Source organism: Dipodomys ordii, unplaced genomic scaffold (assembly GCF_000151885.1).
Source record: "Dipodomys ordii isolate 6190 unplaced genomic scaffold, Dord_2.0 Scaffold67, whole genome shotgun sequence".
Taxonomy (NCBI): Eukaryota; Metazoa; Chordata; class Mammalia; order Rodentia; family Heteromyidae; genus Dipodomys; species Dipodomys ordii.
The window spans coordinates 10806766-10830438 of record NW_012267283.1 but is presented as its reverse complement, the minus strand read 5'-3'; the positions used below and the strand labels follow the sequence as shown (position 1 = coordinate 10830438).

At 50.7% G+C, this 23673-nt stretch overlaps 1 protein-coding gene across 1 annotated transcript in view; it reads right to left on the bottom strand.

The window, feature by feature from the left end:
• Gabbr2 (gamma-aminobutyric acid (GABA) B receptor, 2) overlaps nucleotides 1–23673 on the bottom strand; it is a 352730-nt gene continuing 329057 nt past the window's right edge. The window contains exons 17-22 of the mRNA XM_013023244.1: nucleotides 13157–13267; nucleotides 10620–10844; nucleotides 8348–8530; nucleotides 7580–7709; nucleotides 1556–1673; nucleotides 1–454 (exon numbers count right to left, since the gene is read on the bottom strand). Coding sequence (XP_012878698.1) covers nucleotides 289–454; nucleotides 1556–1673; nucleotides 7580–7709; nucleotides 8348–8530; nucleotides 10620–10844; nucleotides 13157–13267 — 933 coding nt within the window. The 3' untranslated portion in view covers nucleotides 1–288. The remainder of the gene's footprint in view (nucleotides 455–1555; nucleotides 1674–7579; nucleotides 7710–8347; nucleotides 8531–10619; nucleotides 10845–13156; nucleotides 13268–23673) is intronic.

Sequence of the window (23673 nt, the reverse complement as noted above, 5' to 3'; positions counted from 1 at the left end):
TGCAAGTTTCAAACATCATAGCTCTTCCTTGATTGCAGACATTATTTAAGAAAGAAGTCATTTTCATTCCTCTTCTTTGTGAAAGAATAAGAACTTCACAAATAAGGCTCGCGGTCAGGTGCCACGTCCCCCTGTCCTGTCCACACAAGTGCCAGCCGAGCAGTCCACAGGAGGCAGCCACGGTGCCCAGCTTCTCTGCGGCCAGAGCTGACAGGGTGCCTATAGCAGACGCCTGTGCCCGGCGTGGTGCGGTCACCCGGGAGGCCCCGGCCCAGGCCTCTCACCCTCTTACAGGCCTGAGACCATGACTCGGAAGGAGGGTGGCACGTGTCTGTGGCGGGGGCTGGCGGTGGGGCTGACACAGGGGCTGACGCAGCTGGCATCCACACCTCCGATGGATGGGAGGTAGGCGTGGTGGAGGATGGGGAGCTGGAGGGACAGCCGGCGCTGGATGCTGCAGGGAGAGAGGGCTGAGTGAGTGAGGGAGAGCTCCCCAAAATTTCCCTGTGCCCACTGAGGCTCAAAAAGTTGAGTCTAAGGAGTTTGATTGTCTCGGAATCCAAGATCTGTCAGTCCAATCATGTGACCATTGAGTCATCCAGCAGGAATTTATTATTGTTGTTGCTGGTCATGGGGCTTGAACTCAGGGCCTGGGCATTGTCCCTGAGCTCTTTCTCTCAAGGATAGCACTCTACCACCATGAGCCACAGTGCCACTTCTGGTTTCCTGGTGGTTAATTGGCATTAAGAGTCTTAGAGACTTTCCTACCTGAGCTGGCTTTGACCGTGATCCTTAGATCTCAGCCTCCTAAATAGCTAGGATTACAGGTGTCACCAGTGCTAGGCCAATTATTATTGTAATTATTTTTTTTAATACCCATACTGTGGCTTAAACTCGGAGCCTTGGACTCTTGCTTGGCTTGTTTTGTTCAAGGCTGATGCTCTACTACTTGAACCATACTTCCACTTTTGGCTTTTTCCTACTTAGTTGGGGCTAATCTCTTGATATGTCTGCTTGGGCTGGCTTCAAACTGTGATCCTCAGATCCCAGCCTCTGGAATAGCTAGGATTAACAAGCAAGAGCCACATGAGAACATGGGATCTGATGTTGGCCAGATCCAAGTTCAAATCTTATCTCTTGCATTCAGCAACTGGGTGGTTAATTTTTTTTTTCTGTTGGTCATGGGGCTTGAACTCTAGACCTGGGTGCTGTCCCTGAGCTCTTCAGTTCAAGGCAAGCACTCTACCACCTGAGCCACAGAGCCACTTCTGGTTTTCTGGTGGTTAATTGGAGATAAGTGTCTAACTGAGTTTTCTGCCTGGGCTGGCTTTGAGCCATGATCCTCAGATCTCAGCCTCCTGAGTAGCCAGGATGACAGCGTGAGCCACTAAGCCTGGTTATTAGTATTTTTGAATATTAGTTTTTTTCACCTTAAGAAGAATGGGAGGGCTGCATGGGTAATAAAATAATGATTGTAAAGTGGGGGGCACATCACAGGTTTTCAGGGGTGACAGGCTCTCAGGTAATAATTCGCAAGGAGGTCATAGGTACTTACTGTTCTGGGGAGTTTATGTCTTCAATGGGGTCTTTGCATGTCCGGGCAGGTTCTGCTGTGTTCCACTGTAGCTGAGGATTCTGATCGAGGTGATTTTTCAGAATGCCCTTTCCTCCATCTGATTGTAAGGCAACAATATCACACATTATTAACTGAGCTTTTAAAAATCAACAATGCAACCTTCAGGATGCTGCCCAAAGATGAGAAAGCCATCCCTCAGCCCTTGTTCATGGGACAGAGGATACTTCAAAGCCTCCATCCCAGAGAAGCTGGGAGCGGCATTCTGAGGGAGTGGTGGCTTGTCCCACATCTTCTTGCTAAGAATGGATGGGAAACCCATCTGATCGATAACGTAGCTAGCATAGCTGACAACATTGAAGCCCCTTGTACTGGTTCATATGATATAAGGACAAAGGGAAAAAAGTCCTTGTGGGATATTTTTTGATAAAATTATCAGATTATCAAAGGTTAAAAAGAATAGTAGCTAGATGCTGGTGGCTCATGCTGGTAATCCTAGCTAGTTAGGAGGTTAAAATTGGAAGATCTTGGTTCAAAGCCAGCCTAGACAGGAAAATCCATGAGACTCTTATCTACAATTAACCATCAAAATGCTAGAAGTGGATCTGTGGCTCAGAGTGGTAGCCTTGAACTTGGCTTTGAGTCCAAGTCCCAGGACTTACATGCGCACCTCTGTATGTGTGTGTGTGTGTACATGTGCACACACACACACACACACACACCCCTCCCCCAGTAAAATGTCAGTGGGGTTTCTGACATTGTAGGGAATGCTATTAATATGAACTACCACCATAAAATGGCTTTTTTATTTTGAGGTACTAAGGATTGAACGGAGGCTCACACATGCTAAGCAAGTGTTCTGTCACTGAACTACAACCCCAACCTTTTTAATTTTCTTAAATTAAATGAACTTTATTTTTAATTAATTAATTAATTTATTTATTTATTTTGGTGCTGGTCCTTGGGCTTGAACTCAGGGCCTGGGCATGGTCCCTGAGCTTTTGTGCTCAAGGCTAGTGCTCTACCACTTGAGTCACAAATCCACTTCTAGCCTTTCTTCCTTCCTTCCTTTCTTTCTTCCTTCCTTCTTTCCTTCCTTCTCTCTTTCTCTTTCTTTCTTTCTTCCTTCCTTCCTTTCTTTCTTTCTTCCTTTTTTTTTTTTGTAGTTAATTGGAGATAAGAGTCTCACAGACTTTCCTGGCCAGGCTGGCTTCAAATTGTGATCCTCAGCTCTCAACCTGAGTAGCTAGGATTACTGAGTAGCTAGGCATGAGTCACTGGCACCTGGCTAATTTTATTTTTATTATATATATTATTATTATTTGCCAGTCCTGGGGCTTGAACTCAGGGCATGGGCACTGTCCCTGAGCTTCTTTTGCTCAAGGTTAGTGTTCTACCACTTGAGTCACAGCGCCACTTCTGGCCTTTTCTGTTTATGTGGTACTGAGGAATCGAACCCAGGGCTTCATGAATGCTAGGCAAGATCTCTACCACTAAGCCACATTCCCGGCCCCTATTTTATATTGTCTTTAAGTAGCAGCACCAAAGATTCCAATTCAACATGTCAGTTTGTGAGTACTATGCATCTTGATCAATTCTACCTCATCTTCCTTCTCCCCCAACTCTCCCAACCCCACCCAGCCCCTCAAGCTACCGGGTTCCATTTTCACATATGTATGTTGAATATTATGACTGAACTCTCCCAGCCTTCCTCTCTCCACCCACCTGCTCCCTCCCCTTGGCCTCCCCCCTACAACACAGGTTCCAGCTTCCTGGCATACATTTTGTTAAACTGTAAGTTAGTTGTTCAGAGTTACATCACTAGAACCCTCCTCTGTGTGTACCATACTTTCGCTGTCATGTCTGTGGATACATGCACATGGCCCTGTATAGCCTTCATTCTTTCTTTAAAATTTCAAATAGGTTGTTGAAAATTGCCTAGGTTAACCTCCAACTTGTCTTCCCTAGGCTCTGGATTACAGGCATACAGCACCATCCCTGCTAAAAGGGCTTATCTTTTGTCCAGAATTTCTACTTCTAAGGAAATAATATTTCCTAAGGAAATAATCAAGAATAGGTGCCAAGATACATACAAAATGTTCCACTCAGCACCATGACAAACAGCTAAGTGTGGGAACAAATCCAAGTTTGTTCTGTAATTATGGATTAGTGACATGTGTTCTGGGGCCTCTGTTCAAAGGGAACTCTTTTATTTTTGTTTTTAAATGTTTTTAGGTGCCAGTCTTGGGGTTGAACTCAGGGCTTGGGTGCTGTCCCTGAGATTCTTTTTCTCAGGGCTAGTGCTCTAATCACTTTGAGCCATAGTGCCACTTCTGGCTTTTTCTGAGTAGTTTATTGGAGATAAGAGTCTCACGGATTTTCCTGCTTGGGCTGGCTTTGAACCTCGATCCTCAGATCTCAACCTCCTGAGTAGCTAGGATTACATCCTTGCTCAGCGATTCAAAGGAATACTATACAGCCACAAACAATGGGATCAAAATCCTCGATCCCATGGGGGAAGATCAAAGAAGTATGGTCCCTCTCTCCCCGAGCAAGCTGGATGGATGTGGTCAGGAGAGGAGAGGTGCTTGGTTTGATCTCACTGCGGGGGTGACTGTGTTATTTTGCCACCTTGAGAGACTCTGGATCCTTGTTAGTCATAGATTCTGTAGTTACACACATGAACCGCTGATGCTCAGCTTGCCCCGCCCCCCTTTTTCCTTTGAGACAATCTGGTTAAGGTAGCCCAAGCTGGCCTTAAACTCACAGGTCATCTGCCTCAGCCTTTGTGAGTGCTGGGGTCACAGGCATGCGTTGCTGTGCTATGCCTGGCTGTCATAGGTGAAAGATTTGGAGTTGCCTGCTGCCTGGATTCCCAGCGGAGGTGACACTCCTCCTTTTCCTTAGCTCTCATGCTATAAATACGGTGTGTGTGTGTGTGTGTGTGTGTGGTTTATTTAGTGACATGTCTTTCACATTTTGGTTCTTCCTGTGGTTGATTTTGCCGTGCTAAACAGCCCCCATCTATAGTGTGGAGGGAGGCTGTGCTGCGTGTATGGAGACACCACCGGAGGCACAGCAGCATGGGCCACAGATGGGCCAAAGGCCCGAGGGCTGTAGGTTCAATAGTGGCAAACCAACACTACAGACTTAGAGTGTCTCTACCCAGAAGCAGAAACAACTGAAGTTTGGCTGACAAGAATGCCAACCTGCTAGGAGCTTGCAGGACCCTCTGCGTTTTCCGTGATTCAGTATTCATGAATTCATTATTCATGGTGACTTTGTAGACAGACCACACCCACTCCAACATTCTAGGGTTTGGTCTGAATGTGTCTACCCAAATTCATGTGTCTAAGGTCCTTTTATTATTAGATGTGTCTTACTATGTTCTTCAGGCTGGCTCTGAAGTCTTGGGCTTAAATGATCTTTCTGACTCTGTCTCCAGGGTAGCTGAGACTACAGGCATGCACCAGTGTACCCATTAGCCAGGTATTGAAACCTAATGGCTAGCATGAATTAAGAAATGGAACTTGCCAGGCCCTGGTGGCTTGTGCTTGTGCTCAGGAGGCTGAGATCTGAGGATCATAGTTCAAAGCCAGTCCAGGCAGGAAAGTCCATGAGACTTTTTTTTTGTTTATGGCAGTTGTGGGGCTTGAACTATTTCTGAGCTCTTTTGCTTGAGGCTAGTGCTCTACCACTTTGAGCCACAGCTCTACTTCCAGTTTTTTGGTAGTTAATTGGAGATAAGAGTCTCACAGACTTTCCTGCCCAGGCTGGCTTTGAACTAGGATCCTCAGAGCTCAGCCTCCTGAATAGCTAAGGATTACAGGTATAAGCCACTAGCACCTGGCTCCACAAGACTCTTATCTCCAATTAACCACCAAAAAGCAGGAAGTGAAGCTATAGCTCAATTGGTCGAGCACTAGCCTTGAGCAAACAAACCTCAGGGACAGCACCCAGGCCCTGAGTTCAAGCCCTAGGACTGGCATGAGAGAGAAAGGAGGGGAAGGGAGAAGGAGGAGGAAAGGAAGAGGGAAGGGAGGGGGAAACTAACCTATTATTATTTTGCAGAATGGCGTTTAAACTCAAGGCCTTGCTCTTGCTTAGGTGCTCTACTGCCGAACCACACCTCCTGCTTAGAACTGGTTATGTACTTGGACTGCAATCCTCCATTGCAGGCTTTCTACAGTTGCTGGGATGATAGGAGTATGCTACTATTCCCAGCTTTCCTCAGTTGAGATTTTCTGCCTGCAATCCTCCCAATCTTAGCCTCTCATTTGGCGCAGTATGACTTGTGTGTGCCACTGCTTCTAGCTAGGAGTTAGAAGAGGTCTTGCAAACTTTTCTGCCTGGGCTGGGCTCAAACCATGATCCTCCCATTCTCGGCTTCCAAATGGGGAAAATGACAAGCCTGAACCACTGGTGCTGTGCAAGAGGCAGAACTCTTTTTTTTTTGGTCCGGTCGTGGGGTCTGAACTCTGGGCCTGGGCGCTATCCCACCACTTGAGCCACAGCGCCACTTCCGGTATTTTTTTTTCTTTTTGCTTATGTGGTGCTGAGGAATCGAACCCAGGGCCTCAGGCATGCAAGGCAAGCGCTCTACCACTGAGCCACCTTCCCAGCCCAAGAGGCAGAACTCGTAAAGGCGATACAGTCGTGAGGATGGGGCTCTCGCTGAGGTAATGAGGGCCCTTACGAAAGGCCTACAGAGCGGGCTTGAGCTCTTCCATCTCTTCCACCTTGTGAGGACAGTGTCTTCCTACAGTGGATGCAGTGACCTGCTTACAAGCCCTTTCCAATTATCAAACCAACACCTTGAACTAAACCAAGCCCACCCACTGACCCCGGGATTCTTGTCCTCCAGAATTATAAAAAACCATTTCTGTTCTGTATAAATCTGCCAGATTGTAGTATTTTGCTATAGTAGCACAGACTATGAGATAAAAAATAAACATCAGCTGTGGCATTGCTGGGTTAGAACAGCAATGAGTGATCTCTGATCCTTGTTGGTCCTAACAGGGGAACAGAGAAGATTTAACCTTCTCCTTTCCTTTCCTTTCCTTTCCTTCCTTCCTTCCTTCCTTCCTTCCTTCCTTCCTTACGGCTTGAAGTCAGGGCCTGGGCACTGTCCCCAAGCTTTTTCTGCTCAAAGTTAGCACTCTACCACTTGAGCTGTCACAGCACCACTTCCAGCTTTTTCTGAGTAGTTAATTAGAGATAAGAGTCTCATGGACTTTCCTGTCCAGGCTGGCTTTGAATCACAATCCTTAGATCTCATGAGTAGCTTCATGAGTAGCTAGGATCACAGGTGTGAGCCCTCAGCACCCAGCCTTAGTTGGCTTTTGTTTAACAAGGAATGAGATTGAGCCCCTTTTCCTATGTGAAAGAATTACCTTTTTTTTTTTTTTTTAGAATGCTCTTTTATGTTGCTGGTCTTATTCATTTGTTTATAGTTATATATATTCTGTATATAATTACATATAATTTCTTCTTATATGGCCAGGGCATAAGCTTATTGACCGAGTTAAAAATATATTTTCTTGTGGTCCTGAGGTTTATGCTTGCCAAGCAGGTGCCCTACCACTTGAGCCACGCCCCCAGCCTAAAAATATATTTTGAGACAGGGTCTTGCTGTGTAACCCAGGCTATCCTAGAAGTAACAATCTTCCTGCCTCCACCTCCTGAGTGCTGGGATTATAGGTGTGTGCCCTTACTCCCAGTTTGAGTTAAAGTATTTCTTGGCTTAGTTTATTGTTTGACTTAAAGAAATATATATATATATATATATATATATATACACTAATGCTGATTGTTGCCTTTTGAAAACAGGCTTCTTTGAAGTTATATTTATGAACAGTTCCTCTTGTGCTTTCTACTTTGCATCAACCTAAAACACACCATCTCCTTTCTGGGATTATCTTACAAGTGATTTTGTTGTTGTTGTTTCTTCTGGTTCTTTGGGGTTTGGGTTCCTCTCTGCTGCTGTGCGCGCCGCCTGTCTCTCACCTGTGCTCTCGGTGAAGTTGCCCAGGTTGAGGATGTCATTGAGCTCCTGGTAGTGGTTCTGCTTGATGTAGGTGGTCTTCTCAGGGGTGTCCTGCAGCTGCATGGTGACCTCCTCCAAATCTTTATCCAGCTACAAGGCAAGTTTCCAGCTCAGTCAATGCCCTGCCCCGCCCCACACCCAGCCCTGTCCCACAGCCCAGTCCTCAGTGCCAAGAAGAGGATTTGCCATGGTATTGTGGAGCTGGGAGGCAGAAGGAGATTGCTACTGCACGCGCGCGCACGTGCGTGCGTGCGTGTGTGCATGTGTGTGTGTGTGTGTGTGTAATGGTACTGGGGCTTGAACTTAGGACCCAGGCACTGTACCTTTAGCTTTTTCATTCAGGGCTAGAACTCTAGCTCTTGAGCCATACCTTCACTTCTGGCTTTTTGTTGTTTACATTGGAGAGATGAGTTTTATGGCTTTTCCTGCCTGGCTAGCTTTGAACTCTGATTCTCAGATCTCAGCCTCCTGAGTGGCCTGAGCCACTGGGACTCTCTCCAAATTCCTTTCTAAGGATGCTTTGAGCTGAGCCAGAGACTGCTGGACCCCAAAAGCCTAGGCCAGGTAGGCCATAAGTTGATAGCATCCTAATAAACTGCTTCTGCCTGGTTTATGCTGCCCCAGCTCCCAGTGCTATAGGGACAGCCGGAGTGTAGGAAGGCGACGGAGGCACAAGGAGGCGCACGGATGGTCCTGGCTCACGGACGGCTGCTGGCCGCTGGACGTACCTCTGTGATCTTCATCCGGAGGCGGTGGTTCTCTGACTGCAGGCCCTCCAGGCGGGATGTGCTAGCCTGGTTCACGCTGGTGACTGAGGTGGATGTTTTGGAGTCTTCCTTCTTCTGGTTGTGGGTGAACTGGAAGCGCCTGTTCTGCGTGGCCGCATCTGGGTTTGTCCTCAGAGTGATGAGCTGCGGGGACAGACAGGGGTGGGCACGGAGAGCCTGGGCCGTGTCCCTCTCTCCATTGCACCCCTCCCTCCATGTAGCCAGCAGAGGGGCCACAGGAAGGGGGCACTGTGGGAGCTGAGGGCCCAGGGCCTAAGCCAGCCTCTGCCTCTGGCTTGGGTATGACCTTGGACAGGCTGCTTAGATCCTTCCAGGCTAGGAGAAGGTGGTCTCCTGCCCCTCTGCAACCCACCCATCCCACAGAGGCCCAACCAGGGCCTTTGAGCCTAGCTCCTGCTCAGCCTCTGTTCCCCCTCAGGCCCTGCTCCGTGTGGAGAGCCCTGGAGGGGACAGCGGTAAAGACTTGGGACAGAAGAGAGTGATGATGGCTGGTGAACTCTTATTGAGTTTGGGGCCGGTGGGTAACTAGCGTTGTCCCTGGCAAAGGGAGTTTCTTATTGGCAGCTTCAAGCCCTACACTTTGATTATGGTAGCTCCTGTTGGCACTTTAGCTTTAGCCAAAGATGTTTTTTATATAACACAATGTCATTGAGAACTACCTCTGGCTCATGGTCTGACAGAGCAGGTACTGGTCCAGATATAGCCTCTGGCCACCAGAATCTCTTGGTCTCAAGTGAAATGGGGATGGACAAGGACCAGTTATCAGACTGCCCCTGGGTGTGTGGCCGGCTGGGCTCTGGGAGGGTCTGGAAGGAAGGAGGGGGAAGGAGGTCTGTGGGGAAAATCTGGCAGGTGCAAATGCTGGGAGGCTTGGGGTCCAGAGACCTGGTTCTGGGGGGACTGAGGAGCCCAGTGAAGACCTGCTGAAGTGACAGCATGATACATCAGAACTGGGATGGAGGGTCAGGTGCGGGCTGAGAAGTAGAGACCATGGTTCTGGAGCCTGGGCAGGAGTGGACAACTAGGAAAGGAGAATATATGTAGCAGAAGTCCTGCGGTCAGCCTGGGCATGGTGGGCAGGGCTCAGCTTGGCTCCTGAGCGGGGAGGAGTGTTCCCCAAAGGGGCCCTGGGACCTCTCATCTTCTCTGTGGAGATGCCATCACACCTGGTCAGTCAACAACTCCTTCCTGATCCTTCTTTATCCTGAGACCCACCCAGGCCTCCACAAAGGAGACATCCCCGCAGGGTGTCCTAAGAAGCCAAGTCCCCTGGTTCTCTCATTAGTTCCTTGCTTAGTTGCTTGATAGGGCGATATCAAGGAGATCTGAAGGTCAGCCCTTTGGATCAATGGAAAATCGAAGCATGGCTATTTAACCCAGTAAGCTTATTTAACCCAATAATACCATTTCCAGGGCCCTATCATCAGGAATGCTATGTAGAAAATGTTCCTGTTGTCATTTTTTAAAAAGTCTATAAATAACTGCAATGTTCACCAATAAGGGCCAAGTGACAACAAGGGTGAGTGATGGTTGTGCCTGTGGGAAAAGAGAAAGGACAGAAAATGTGAGAGCAAATGATAATAACTGGTGTGCTCTGGTGACAGCCACATCTTTAAAGCTTTCTTTCTGGGCTTTAGAAAACAGAAGCCAAACAGTGATATACATCTTAACACACACAGAGGGTTTTATTAAGTGGTGAGTGCGTGCATCCGACTTCCTCTCTTTTTTTCTCAATCTTTGCTCACGTGCCGGTCCATTGGTACAGCTTACCCACAACTTAAGTGTGGCCCCAGGGCTTAGGTGCTGGTAATCTGGGTGGCAGGGAGGAGATGGTGGGTCCTTAAAGAGATGGGAGGCTGTTGGGTCATTCAGAGGCTCAGCTTGGCAGAGATTAAGGTAGATCTTTTCTTGGGGGTAGCAGTGTTATTCTAAGAGAGAACCCAGCCGCTCCCTGCCTTTGTTCCTTTTCCTCATACATGACCCCCTGCTGTGTGGCAACAGGACTTTAAGACCCTCACCAGAGCCCCCTCCCCTCCAATCCTCAGAAACCACCAAGTAAACAAACCTTTTTCCTTGATAACCTTAGCCAGCATCAGGCATTTCATTCCCGTAACAGAAAAAAAAAAAAAAGGACAAATACATCTGCATGTTTCAGAAGCAGAGAAAGCCCAGCAATCACGTGCAGTGGGGTGGGAAGACAGAGGCAGGGTACCTTTGGCACAAACACCAGACACAGGGTGATGGTGCTGCAGAAGATGATAACCAGGGCCACAATGCAGAACTGCACGTTGGGCTGGTCCCGGGTGAGGAAGGAGACGGCGGCCCCAATGATGCACATGATCCCCACGTTGTACACGCTCATCCCTATGTACTTGCTGTCATTGAGCGCGGGGATGCTGACATTGCGTGTCTCCCAAGCTAAGAAACAACCGAACAACTGAAATGGTGAACAGAAAGGGGAGACACGCATTACCAAGGGGCAGCACACACTCCCTGCTTGAGAAGCTGCCGGGAGCCGGTGGCTCACGCCTGTAATCCTAGCTACTCAGGAGGCTGAGATCTGAGGATCGCGGTTCAGAGCCAGCCCAGGCAAGAAAGTCTATGAGATTCTTATCTCCAATTAATCACAGAAAAAAATCTGGAAGTGGCACTGTGGCTCAAGAGCTAGAGCAATAAACTTGGGCAAAAAAGAGCACAGGGACAGCCACTAAACCCTGAGTTCAAGCCCTAGGACTGGTACCACAAGAAAAAAAGAAAAAAAAAGCTGCTGGGTACAGGGTTGTCTGCCCATGAGGCAGGAGGAGAGAGGCGGAAGAGAGAGGCTGGGGTGTGGGGTGTAGGACTTTTCTGTTAGTCTGTCAGCCAGGTCTTCTCCAGCACCATCTGCCTCCCGCTGTGTTCCTGAGCTGCATTTCACCAAGGAGGTACAGACTGGGGGAAGGACAACTGTCTGGCTCTCCTTCACCCCTAAACCCACCTGCACAGGCTACAGAGGGAAGGAACCCCATATTTTATCTTGACCACCCTCTCTCGCTCTCTAGAGAACACTGAAGCCCAGAGAAGAAAAAGATCCCTCCCAAGGCCACATAGCAATATGGTGGCAAAGTGGACCATGTCTCCAGTCCAGTCCTATTTTGCAGGCAGACATTTTGTGACTAAGCTTTTTTCTTCCCTCCCTCCCTCCCTCCCTTCCTCCCTCCCTTTCTTAATTTCTTCCCCCCACCCCCCAGTCCTGGGGATTAAAGTCAGGGTCTGGGTGCTGTCCTTCAGTTTTTGTGCTCAAGGCTACAGCTCTACCATTCCCCTATCCCCAGTTTTTTTTGATATTTAATTGTAGATAAGTCTTGTGAGCTTTCCCTTCTAGGCTGGCTTTGAACTGCAATCCTCAGATCTCAGCCTCCTGAGTAGCTAGGATTACAGGCGTGAACCACCAGGGCCTGGCTGTGACTAGAACTTCTATTATTCCCCCAATGCACACAGCCAATCAAAATGAAGATGACTTCTCTGCCTTCCTGAAGTTCTTAAGGGGCATGTGACTGGGTTCTGGGCCTTTCCCCTTAAGAAGAAATGATTGCACCAGAGCTGGAAGGCCTCTTTTGAAGGAAGGGCTGTTGTTTTCCAACTTCCTAGAAGCTGGGTGGAGCTGCAGCAGTGCTCTTGGATCATGAGGTAGATGCTGCACTGAGGGTGTGTATGGGGGTGGGGGGGGCGCTATTCCAGCCCTACATGGCTGACCGCTGGAGTAGTTTCACAGGAAGGGAAACTGCCTCCTCTTTAACTGCTATCACTCTGGGTTCTCATTTGCATTTCTGCTCTTGACCCACCCATCTCCCTATAGCAATGGAAGAGGTGAGATTGACCCTTTCACTGTGGCCTGGGAGGAGGGGGTGTAGGGTTGAATGAGGGTGAGGGAGAGGTAAGCATCTTTACAGATTCAGGGGCCTATTCCTGGCCTGGTTGCTGGGGACAGCTCTCCGGGGCGCCTCTGTACTTTGGTACCAGGCCCACAGCTCAGGGCATTGGACAGCTGAATGAATGGTCCAGGACCTCTACCATAGGGTGTTTGCAGCATAGTGCTGTGCAGTGGCAGGGGCTAGCACAGAGCCAGAGGATCTGGATGGCCTCTGCTAGCCACTGGCTGTGTGACTGGGCAGGTCTGTCACCTTTCCTGGCCTCACTGCCAGGGTCTGAGACATAGGAATCATTTTAACACCCGTCACAGGTTTCTGTTTGGATGAGGGCCTGAGGGCCTTCTGTGGATGGAAATGGCCTCTATGGATGGGATTTTGTGTAGTTGGGTTGTTCCTCTCTCTCTCTTTCTCTCTGTCTCTCTCTGTCTCTCTCTCCTCTATTCTTTTCCCTAGTTGTGTTCCTTTCTTCCTTCTCTTCTTCCCTCTCTTATTCTCTTTCCCTTTCTGTCTTTTTTTCTCTCTTTCTCTTTTTTGCTGGTACTGGGCTTGAACTCAGGACCAGGGATTCTGCTACCTACTATCCAAGTAATCTTGGGTGAGACACCGAGCCTCGGTATCCTCATCAGGGAAATGGGAATATTACCTATACCTGTCTTCTAGAGTTGGGTGCAACCTGAGCTAACACATGGCAGGAGTCAGGCCTGGCAGAGGATCAATGCTTAATCTTGAGGGGTTCTGATTATGGAGAGAGAGAGAGAGAGAGAGAGAGAGAGAGAGAGAGAGAGAGAGAGAGAGAGAGGAGGGGGAAGTTTTCCCATCTCTACTGCTGGGCACCTACCATGAGGAGTCCCTTGTAGGCATAGACAATGCCCAGCCAAATGGTCATGTGGGTGTTTTCACAGTGTTCCAGCAATGGGCGAATGGAGATGTCCCGGCCTGCTGGATCCGGCTGTGCAAAGAGAAAACGGAGATGTATCAGTGGTGAGCCAGCCACTCCAGGCCCTTCCTTATCACTGGACCCTTTACCATCCCACGCTCAGACAGCACCCAGCTCAGGAACTTTTGGAGCCATCTCTTTGTTCCCTTGGTGTGGGGCTTAAGCTCAAACTAGCAGCCACACACTCTGTAAGTTGGTGCAATCCCACCCTGAACTCCACTGTACCAGCCCTGAGCCAGAGCTGCTCAGGGCAAGGACTGGCTCAGGTCTGTGTCCCTAGGACCTAGCATGAACCCTGGCCCGTAGCCGGCATCCATAAGGTTTGTTGAAAGACAGTGATTGAGTAATGTGCATATCTTCAAATGTCTCTGGGGCTAACTTGGGTAGTTGAAATAAGGAATATATCCACCAAGTCTTCCTAGGCAGACCTGCATTGCAGAAACAGTGGTAGCAGCCACGATATAATATAATGTATCATGTGACCCATCCAGGTTGCAGCTGATTGGACAAGAGGTGCCTGGCTGATTGCAAGCAGCCAATCGTGATGCAGGTCGCAGGTCTTTGTGTAAAGTACTCTTCCCACAGAGAGGAGATAGGAGAGTATCCTATCCCAGCAGACAGAGGAATGCAGTGGTAGGGCCATGGGCAGCAAACCCATTAATGATGATTGTGTCTGTTGTTTTACAGTGAAAAGTAATTACTTGTGAGGGATTCTTAGAGGCTTGGGGGAGAAAAGACTGGTTCTATCGTACACCATTGTTTGGTATGATAAAAATTATTTGTGGGGCTAGGTGCCAGTGGCTCCTGCCTGTAATCCTAGCTACTCAAGAAGCTAAGGCCAGGGCTGGGAAGGTGGCTCAGTGGTAGAGTGCTTGCCTCTCATGCATGAGTTCCTGGGTTCAATTCCTCAGCACCACATAAACAGAAAAAGCCAGAAGTGGCACTGTGGCTCAAGTGGTAGAGCACTAGCCTTGAGCTGAAATGCTGAGGGACAGCACCCAGGCCCAGAGTTAAGCCCTCATGACTGACCGAGAGAGAGAGAGAGAGAGAGAGAGAGAGAGAGAGAGAGAGAGAGAGAGAGAAGAAGAAGAAGAAGAAGCTAAGGTCTGAGGATTATGGTTCAAATCCAGCCCAAGCAGGAAAGTCAGTGAGACTCTTATCTCCAATTAACCAACAAAAAACTAGAAGTGGAGTTATGGCTCTAAGTGGTAGAATGTTAGCCTTGAGTAAATAAACACACACACACACACACACACACACACACACACACACACGAACCACAACTATTTGTGGGAGAGTTGCACCATTTTTCTTCTTCCTCTTCTTCCTAACTTCCGTCCTTCCCCTCCCTCCATCCCTCCCTCCCTCTCTCCTTTTGTTCCTTCATGTTCCTTCCTTCTTCCTTTCCTTTCTCTCTCCTTTCTTTCTCTCTCTCTCTCTTTCTTTCTTTTCTTCTCCTTTTCCTCCTCTCCTTTTCTCCTTGTCCTGCTTCTTCTTCATGCTGTGAATCAAACTCAAGGTCTTGAGCTTTCTAGGCAAGTGCTCTGTAACCTCCATCCCCAGCCCCACAAAGTTTTTTAACTAAAGCTGAACCTTCCCCTCCCACCCCTTGCTGCCCACCTTTCCACTTCAGCTCCCTAAGCTGCCTCTTTGGAGTTATGTGGAAAGATCCAGGAGAGGGGCCATATTGCCCTGGTATTCCTCCAAAAGCCACCCTGGGTCTGATAGGGTCTGCTGAGCTGTCTGCCTCCTTGCTGTCAACAGATCTGTCTTCCTGTGGAGAGTCCTAGCATCCTTGCTCCATTGAGAAGCCTCCATAAAATGTCAGGACAGACAGAGCTCTCTCTCTCCTGTTGTCAAACTGTCAGTCTGGTTACCTCTTCCCTCCCCCACCTTCCCTGCCTCACCTACTCCATCTTGAATCCTGAGATCCCAGTTCAAACACCTAGCCTTTCAGTCTCTTGCCTACCTCAACAACCTGCCTCAGTAAAGATCAGACAAGTTGGCAGTCAGTCCTCAGCGTGGATGCCGCTGTATCCACCCCGTTTACAGGCACTGACTTAGAAATAAATCTCCCAAATCTGACCAGGATGCTGGTCACAGTGGCCGGGGTTAGAGGTAGTCAGGAGTCATGAAGTTCCTGTCCTTCCGAGGCTGGGGGATGGGAGCATCATCAAGCGACTCTCCTACTGATTCCCAAAGCAAGCGGAGCAACCGAGCCTCCTGCTGGGCCCATTGGGATCCTGCTGGGCCTGGGGTGACAGCAGCACCTGGGGCAGGGGTGGGGAGCCACACCTGAGCACTTACATGGCGTCATTATCATTCACCAAAGCACCACTAGAGGGCACCAAAGAACCAGGCGGGGAGGCAGTTTGCTGCTGTGGATGACCTACCACCTCCTGGGGACCCACAACTACTGTGGCTCAGTGGGACTGCACATGGCCAGACTGTCACAGCTACATCCTGCACATCCAGGATATACCCACAGGCCTTAACTGAGGCCAGACGTCCAAGCACCATGGGCAGACCCTCCCCACGGCTCCAGCACAGCTGTTGGGCACTGCCCCAGTTGGAGGGCACTGGGCCTGTGGGTAGGAATAGGACACCTAACACCTGTAGATGCCGTGTTGGGGGCTCAGGATGGGCCTGTGTGTGCCTCTGAGGCCTACTTCTCAGTACAGCTGAGGGAACTGTGTTTCTACTGCCTCAAAAATGTGAGAGTTGGGATGAGAGGCCCACTGGGAGTTGCAACTGTTTTCTCTCATTCTCTCATTCATTCATTCATTCATTCATTCAGTATATGACGATTAAGCACTATTATTTTCCAGGGACTGTTGTGGGCACAGGATGTCAACTAAGCAGGACAGGAGAGAGTCTCGTCCTCATGAGGCTCCTGTCCTGGTAGGACCAGGCTGGTTTCCATGAGAAGTGTCCTTTGGTGGAGATGCAGGGGCTTCTCCCAGTGTCAGCAGACATAAGGACCTCAAAGGCTCATCTCGTTACGAGTGACCTCATTGTGCTGGTGGCCAGCCTGAGACCTGAACTCACAGCATCTTATAGCAAGCTCCGGTGTATCCATCCATTTCTGCTTTCTTTTCTTTTTTCTTTTTTTTGGGGAGTGGGAGTCCTGGGTTTTGAACCTAGGTCCTGGGTGCATCCCTGAGCCTTTTTGTGCTCAAGGCTAGCCCTCTACCACTTGAGCCACAGTGCCACTTCTGGATTTTTCTGAGTAGTTTATTTGAGGCAAGAGTCTCACAAACTTTCCTGCCCAGGTTGGCTTTGAACTGCCATGCTCAAATCTCAGCCTCCTGAGTAGTGCCTGGCCACTTCTTAAACTCAGTTTACAGGTGAGGAAATCAAGGCCCAGAGAGGTTAAGTAACTTGGTCAGCATCTCCAGTGGATCAGTGTCAGCTCAGATTAAACGCAGCCTTGTCTGACTCCTGTCACTTCTTGTCTGACTCCTCCCCCTCTCACATGCCCTCCCCTTCCCTGCTCCTTGAAAGCACTACCCCAGATTCCAAGGAGAGGGGTGTGTGGATTTGCTCTGCTTCCTGGAGGGCCGTTAAGCATTCAGTAGAGGCCTCTTGAAGCCCCGAAGTCCCCAGAGCACCAGCTAGGCTGTGCTTGGGTGCTATAAGCTGAAGTCAAGTTGAGAAAATGCCCTTTCCTGCCAGGCAGGGTGCTGTGCCCAGCAGAGAGGTATGCCCATTTGTGATGGCCGGAAGGCCAAATGCTCACACCTGGTGCTCAGCAGGAGGCCTGCAGAAACTGCTGGGGAATCCTCCCTCATCTGTTCACGGAGAGGAGAGCAGCTGGGTCCTGTCCTTCCACGGAACTCAGGTCAGTGGTTCCAGCATGCCGTGTGCAGAGATAGGCTACCCACATGGGCTGGCAGGAGTGGGGATACTTAGGCCTGAATGGTCAAAAGCCTTGGTCCTGCTACAGACTTCCTGGGTGAGCATGGGCAAACCCTTTTCCAGACCTCAGTTTCCCATTGGAGCCTGTAAGTTCACTTACAGCATAGTTCTTAAGAGCCTGGATCACTGGAAAGGATTTGGTTTTATATTCATTCATTCATGCATGCATTCATTCAAGATCAATGCAGCTTGTATTCATCCGCTGCTGTGTGTCCTACACTGTATTTACACTGGGATGCAAGTGGTAGAGCCAGAACAATGCTTGTGTCCTTGGAGTGAACATTATAGTGGATACAGATGTTCATTAAACTGCCCGGCAGTGACAAGGATTTCCAAGAAGAACTCCAAGGTCTTTCAAGAATTACTGGCCGGTCTGCTAAGCATGGAAGGCTTTCTGGAAGTGGTGATATTGGTCTGAGACCTGAAGGAGCAAACACCTCAGAGGGCAGGTGGGAGAGGATCTGATATGGTAGGGACTTTGGCTTGTGTTAGGAATGAAGCAGAGCCAGCATGGTGGGGGTGTGGTAGTCGGGGACCAGCGTGAGGTCTCACGGGCCTTGGGGAGCCTGGAGCAATGCAGATGGGGTCCTGCCTCGGATCGCATGTCTTCCCATCCCCTTGCCGGCTGTGGGTGACTCTGAACACAGCCGTGAGCCTCTTGGAGCTGAGCCTTCCTCATCTGTAACCTCCGGGATGGCCGCCGAGGAGATCCAGGGAGGTGCCCGGTGCGTCTGCAGCCCGCAGATGCTGGCGCGCCTGCCACAGATGTGTCAGCCATCATTATCTCCAACTGCCGAGTCACAGGGTGCTGGAGCCTGGAGGAACCTTCCAGATCCCGCAGGGGCTGGACTGCTTATCTCCACAGCAGCAGCCCCACGTCTCCCAGGCAGCAAAGCCACCAGCTGTCACTTCAAGGCAAGTATTTCTTTTCCAATGTTTGATTATGAGTTTGGATGAATTTTTTCTTTCCAGAATCATAGATTCCAAGGGACGTGTGAGACTTGTCCCTTCCCTGCAAAGGCTCTTGGGAGAGCTGCTATGCCTTTGTGGGTACATGGTACAGCTCTTCATGGTAAGGGGGTGTCTGTACTATGCAGGGCACACAGAGTCCCCCTCCCTGGTCCCTGGTCCCTGGTCACTAAATACCATGAATGTCCTCTAGTTCCTATGACAACTCAAGTCTCCTTCCCCTTGGTCAGGAGGTGTGGCCCAAGTGGTAGATGGCCTGCCTGCCCAGTGAGAGGCTCTGAGTTCAAACTCCAATAACTACTAAGAAAAACAGAAAAAAATGAAAACATACTCTCTTCTTTTTGCTTCTCCTGGCTTCTGTGTTCCAGAGGCAGATCTGATTCTTCAGGAGAGGGCTCCTGGCACATAGGCAAGGAGTGTTCTGGGTCCTGTCCCATGGCCTGTGTGCTGGAGGGAACAGCAGGCAGTGCAAAGCTGGGAGGTGTTATGTCCAGGAGGTATTGTGGGGGGAGGGGGACAGAGATACCCAGGGTGTGGGGTGTGAGGGGCCTAACTAGGCCAGCGAGATCCCTGCCAGATCCTCTCTGTAGTCTGGCATCCAGTGGATATTCAGTGCTTGTGTGTGGCCACTGCTGTGGGCGTGATGGCCAAGAACTCCACCCATAGCTCCCACCCCCAGCCCTTGGGAGCCCTACACACTTGTGTGCTATGCGCCTTCTCTGATGATGATTCAGGGGCACTCCAGACAAAGAGCTGGGGATGTCCTACCCATATTACAGATAGGGAAACTGTGGCTCAGAGAAGGCAGCAGACGCAGCAAATCAGAGGACAAGCCAGCCAGGTTGCTCTCCTTCAGAGCTGGGGGAAGGGGGGCTGGGGCTCCTTAATTTCTCTTTTTCATTCCTTCCTTCCAGTCTTGGGGAGATGACACTGGTAGCACTGAGGGCACCCCTGTGTTCCTCCTGCTAGTCCCAAGCCTCTGGGACAAGCCTCAGGCAGAACAGCTCACAGGTACTGCCACCAGAGGTACCAAGAGGCAGCCAGCAGGCCTTCGGGGTGGACGGTGGTGGCGTTGTCTCCTGGGGTTGGTGACATCATGCATTCGTTGAACCTGTGCCAGGTCAGGAAAGATCAGAGCCCAAGACACAATCACCTCTGAGTGCGAACACTGCGACAGAGGAGGAAGGGATGGAGGGCTATGTAGGGTGAGTCCCGCTCCACCATTGAATCAGGTCAGGAGATCTTCTGGCCCACTCCCTGGGACAGGAGGACACGGGTGGCTTTTGGGGAGAGGGTGGCCTGCGGGTGTGTATTACCAAAGCCACAAGGTGTTTCCCATGCGTAGACCTCATAACTGGTGTGGAAAGTTCCGGTGACTTTCGGAGGAAACCCCAGACTCCCGGCCCTGTTCTGCTCCTGAGCTGGCGTGGCTGTGGCAGGCCTGTCCCCACGCTGCTGGCCCCGCATGCGCCTCATCGCCCGTGTGGAACTTTCCAGACACAGGCATCAGGCATCTCCATCTCTGGGTTCCAGAGGCCAGTGAGAGAATGCTTGCAGGAGTTTTTACCTCCCTCCCTCCCTCCCTCCCTTCCTCCCTCCCTCCCTCCTTTTTGCACACTTCACCTCTGCTCCTCTCCAACTCAGTTCCAATTCTACAGGCCCCCCCCCTTGAGGCCCCCAATTATGAATTTCACACAGCCCAGACCACCAATGAAGGGACTCAACGTGGCAGGTCTTCACGGGTTTCCCTGCCTCTCCTTTGAGCCCTGCCCTCTTGAGTCCTGTGCCATTCTCAGCATCGGTCACCCCCACACCCCCTGCTGGCAGGCCCCCCCCCGCCACCCCCAGACCCCTCCAGCTTAGGACTTGCTAGGCAGAGCTCATCACCCTCTCCCTTCAGTCTACAGCTGTTCCCTCCCCAGCTTTGCTAGTTCTAGGGCAGCCCCCACTGCCCACCAGGCAGCCAGGATGCTGGGATCTCCTCTGCCTTTCTCATTCCTTCCCACCCTCCCCAGCATCTGCCATTGGCCATTTGGGTCCAACTGGTGGAGTTCTGTTCCTTGTGTCCCCACTCCGCCCCAGGCCATTGTTGGCCTTTCATGTCTGGTCCCCTCTCGCTGTCCCATTGTACCTGGCTCCTCCTTAGGGACCATCCATATGGTCTGAACCCCTCCCCTCGGCGACTACCAACAGCCCCTGAGCTGGAGGAAAGATGCTTGGACCCTAGTCCCGGCCTGTGTGCTCACCCGGACCCAGCTATCTTCTGCCCTCAGATGCAATTAGTGCCACGTCCTGGCAGGTGCCAGGGCTGCTTACTCCTCAGGGCCTCTTAGGTAGCCTTCCCGGGATCCTTCTGTGTCACAGCCATGAATGCCTGGCTGCCTCTCCTTTGGGGGCTGCTGCCCCTGTCTCAGAGGTCTGGACTTGCTGCACACTGCGCCAACCATGCGCCCCGGGCCACCTAAGCATGCCACACAACTGTCTCCTTTCACCCAACCCATTCTAGGGGACCACACTCTGGGACACGTCTGGGGGACATGATGTGGGTCACGACGTGAAGCTTAGAGAGGCTGAGTGACACACTCCAAGCCACACAGGCATGACAAAGAATGACCTGACCCTCACCGGGCTGAGTTTCTCAAATCTTTAACACCAATCTAGATCTTCCCAGCAGTGTGCTCTGGGCAGGCATAGCGCGCCAGGAAGGTCACAAGTGACCCCTGTCAGCGCTCTCCCCCATGTGGGCATGGGGGTCACTGGACCTGCGAGGATGGGAGTTCTGCCCAGCTGCACTTGCGTTGGCCTGAGTGGGCTGGAGCTGTCCCTGTTTTGCACGTGGTACTTGACAGACTGACCTGGACCTACCCTACCCCTGCCTCAGGTTGTGGGTAACTGCCCATGGGCCTGGGGTGACAGCTGGGACTGTAGGAGTGAGTGAAGCTCCCGGATTGTGTCCAAGCTGCCCAACCTCCATGCTGGCTGGGCTGGGCTGTTGACCTTGAAGCAGTGGTGCTGCCCTGCTCAGCCCCAGCCTGTCCTGGCTGCAGACACGGGGGCCCATCACCCTCTCCTAGGTGCTGCTGCTCCCTCAGAGCAGGGCCTGGCTGGTGTTCATGGAAGCTCCTGCTGTCAAGGCTGAGCTTGGCTTGGTGTGAACGGCAAGGTGACAGAACTAGGGTGCGAAGAGGTTTTCAATCAGGGTACTGTGCCAAGGGGGCATGGAACAGAGCTGCTCTGCAGGCACATGCCTGTTACCTTCCGGCTCTCAGGCAAAGTTCACATCGCTCTGTATGGTCCTCAGCCTCCTCCTTCTTTGCCCAGAACATTGAGCCCAGAAGCAGGCTGGAGCCTATCCAAGGTGGCCCAGCGTGGAATCTGAGCATCTGGCACTTGAGCCAGGTGTCTGCCTACAATCCCAGGGCCCCCCTCAGCTATGTGTGCTCCTTCCTAGAATTCTGGCTAATTCTAGAAACCCCCACTCAGTGAGGAGAAAGGGAGGCTGCTGGCTCAGGTGTCCCCACTTCGGCCTGGTGACAGCAGCTCACATCTCTAGTCCTTGCTAGCTAGGAGGCTGAGATCTAAAGATCAGGGTTCAAAGCCAGCTCAGGCCAGGAAAGTCTGTGAGACTCGTATTTCGAGTATTTACCAGCAAAAAGCTGGAAGTGATGCTGTGGCTCAAGGGGTTGAACACTAGCCTTGAGTGAAAAAGCTAAGGGACAGGCCCCAGGCCCCGAGTTCAAGCTCTAGTACTGGAACACACACACACACACACACACACAATTCCTCGCTGCTTCTCAAGTGGACAATTTGTTCTTGGCTATAGACAGGAAGCCCTAGAGAGCTGTGGGTCCAGGGGAATTCACAGACAGTAGCCCGGATGTCCAGATAAGGGTATCACACAGGATCATCACCCTGAGCCCCAGGTTCTCCTCTGAAAATGCAGCAGTACCCGCTGAATGGTTGTTCTGAGTGTTTTAAGTCAGGAAGGCAAAAGACAACAAAGACCAAGCGCTCCCTCCCTCCCTCCACACACAGGCAGGGACAGGACATCCATTCCATTTTCCTCTGTTGTCAGTCAGGGAGACAAGCAATTTGGGAGCCACAAAAGTGTGGTCCGGCAAAGATGGTTCCAAAACAGGAGGGTGCTGCCACCCTGCCTTGGGCGGCCTAAGGCCTCAGAGGATGTGTGTACCCCCTTCTCGTCTTGCTCTCGCCTGTCCTTCCTGCCTGGCCAGCATCGTGTCCCCTACACCATGGACGGGGGCGCGGGCGATGATGCCATACTCATTCAACTATGAAGCTGCCTTCTTGTGATCTCTCACATACCCTTTGACAATGACTATCTAAGCACAGAAAGGTACTACCTGCCCTGTGACATGTATCTTCTTCTGAGGGAGCAGGGGTCTACTCTGTAGCATTGGTTGAGGTCTCCTCCGGCCTTTTTTGTGTGTGTGTTCCTCTAGAAATGAGACTCTCCTGGCAGCCTGAAGAAAGCTTAGACAGGATTGGTCCCAAGTTGGCCAGAATCCCAGGAGCTTCCCTCTCTGGTCTGGACATGGCTGCCAAAGCGCCTTCCTGGCCTCCTGGACACACAGCCTCGTCCTAGCCCACCTTCGCTCCTCCAGGCAGATGACAGTTCTGATTACCTTTCTCCACCCAACCACACTTTTTTTATTATTTTTTTTGCCAGTCGTGGGGTTTGAACTCTGGGCCTGAGTGCTGCTCCTGAGCTCTTCAGCTCAAGGTGAGCGCTCTATCACTTGAGCCACAGCGCCACTTCCGGTTTTCTGGTGGTTAATTGGAGATAAGTCTCACGGACTTTGAACCACGATCCTCAGATCTCAGCCTCCCGAGTAGTAGGATTATAGGCACGAGCCACCGGTGCCCTGCTCACCCAGCCACTCTTGATCTTGTTACCTTCCTAGAGTCTGGGGACCAAACTGTTGTATCCTATTTGCTTGGGGGAGTCCCTTGAGTTGCGGCCAAGCCATACCTTGGAGCTTGGCAGTTCACACTAGCCATGTCCACACTGAGGGGATTGTGGTAGTGATGATGATGATGATGATTTTTTTTTTTGGTGTCAGGATTAAGACTTGAATTAGGACCTGGCTGTTATCTCTTAGCTTTTTCACTCCAGGCTGGCATTCTACTAGCTGAGCCATAGTTCTACATCTGGCTTTTTGGTAGTTAATTGAAAGTAAGAGCCTCATGGACTTTCTTATCTGGCTCCAAACTATGATCCTCAGATCTCAGCCTCTTGAGTAGCAAGGATTACAGGCGTGAGTCACCAGCACCTGGCTCATGTTGGTTTTTACGCTACCATGTGCCAGCCATGGCACTAAGCAATTTGTACCTGTTACCTCACTCAGTCTTTGAAAAGATCCCACCAGGACAGCATTACAGTGGACCCTTGTATCCACTAGTTACAGAACTCCCATGGATACTAAGATCTGTGGGCGTTCAAGCAGCCTACACAAAGTGTCACGTGACCCACACACATGTGCCCATATCGGTGAAGCCATCTCAACACC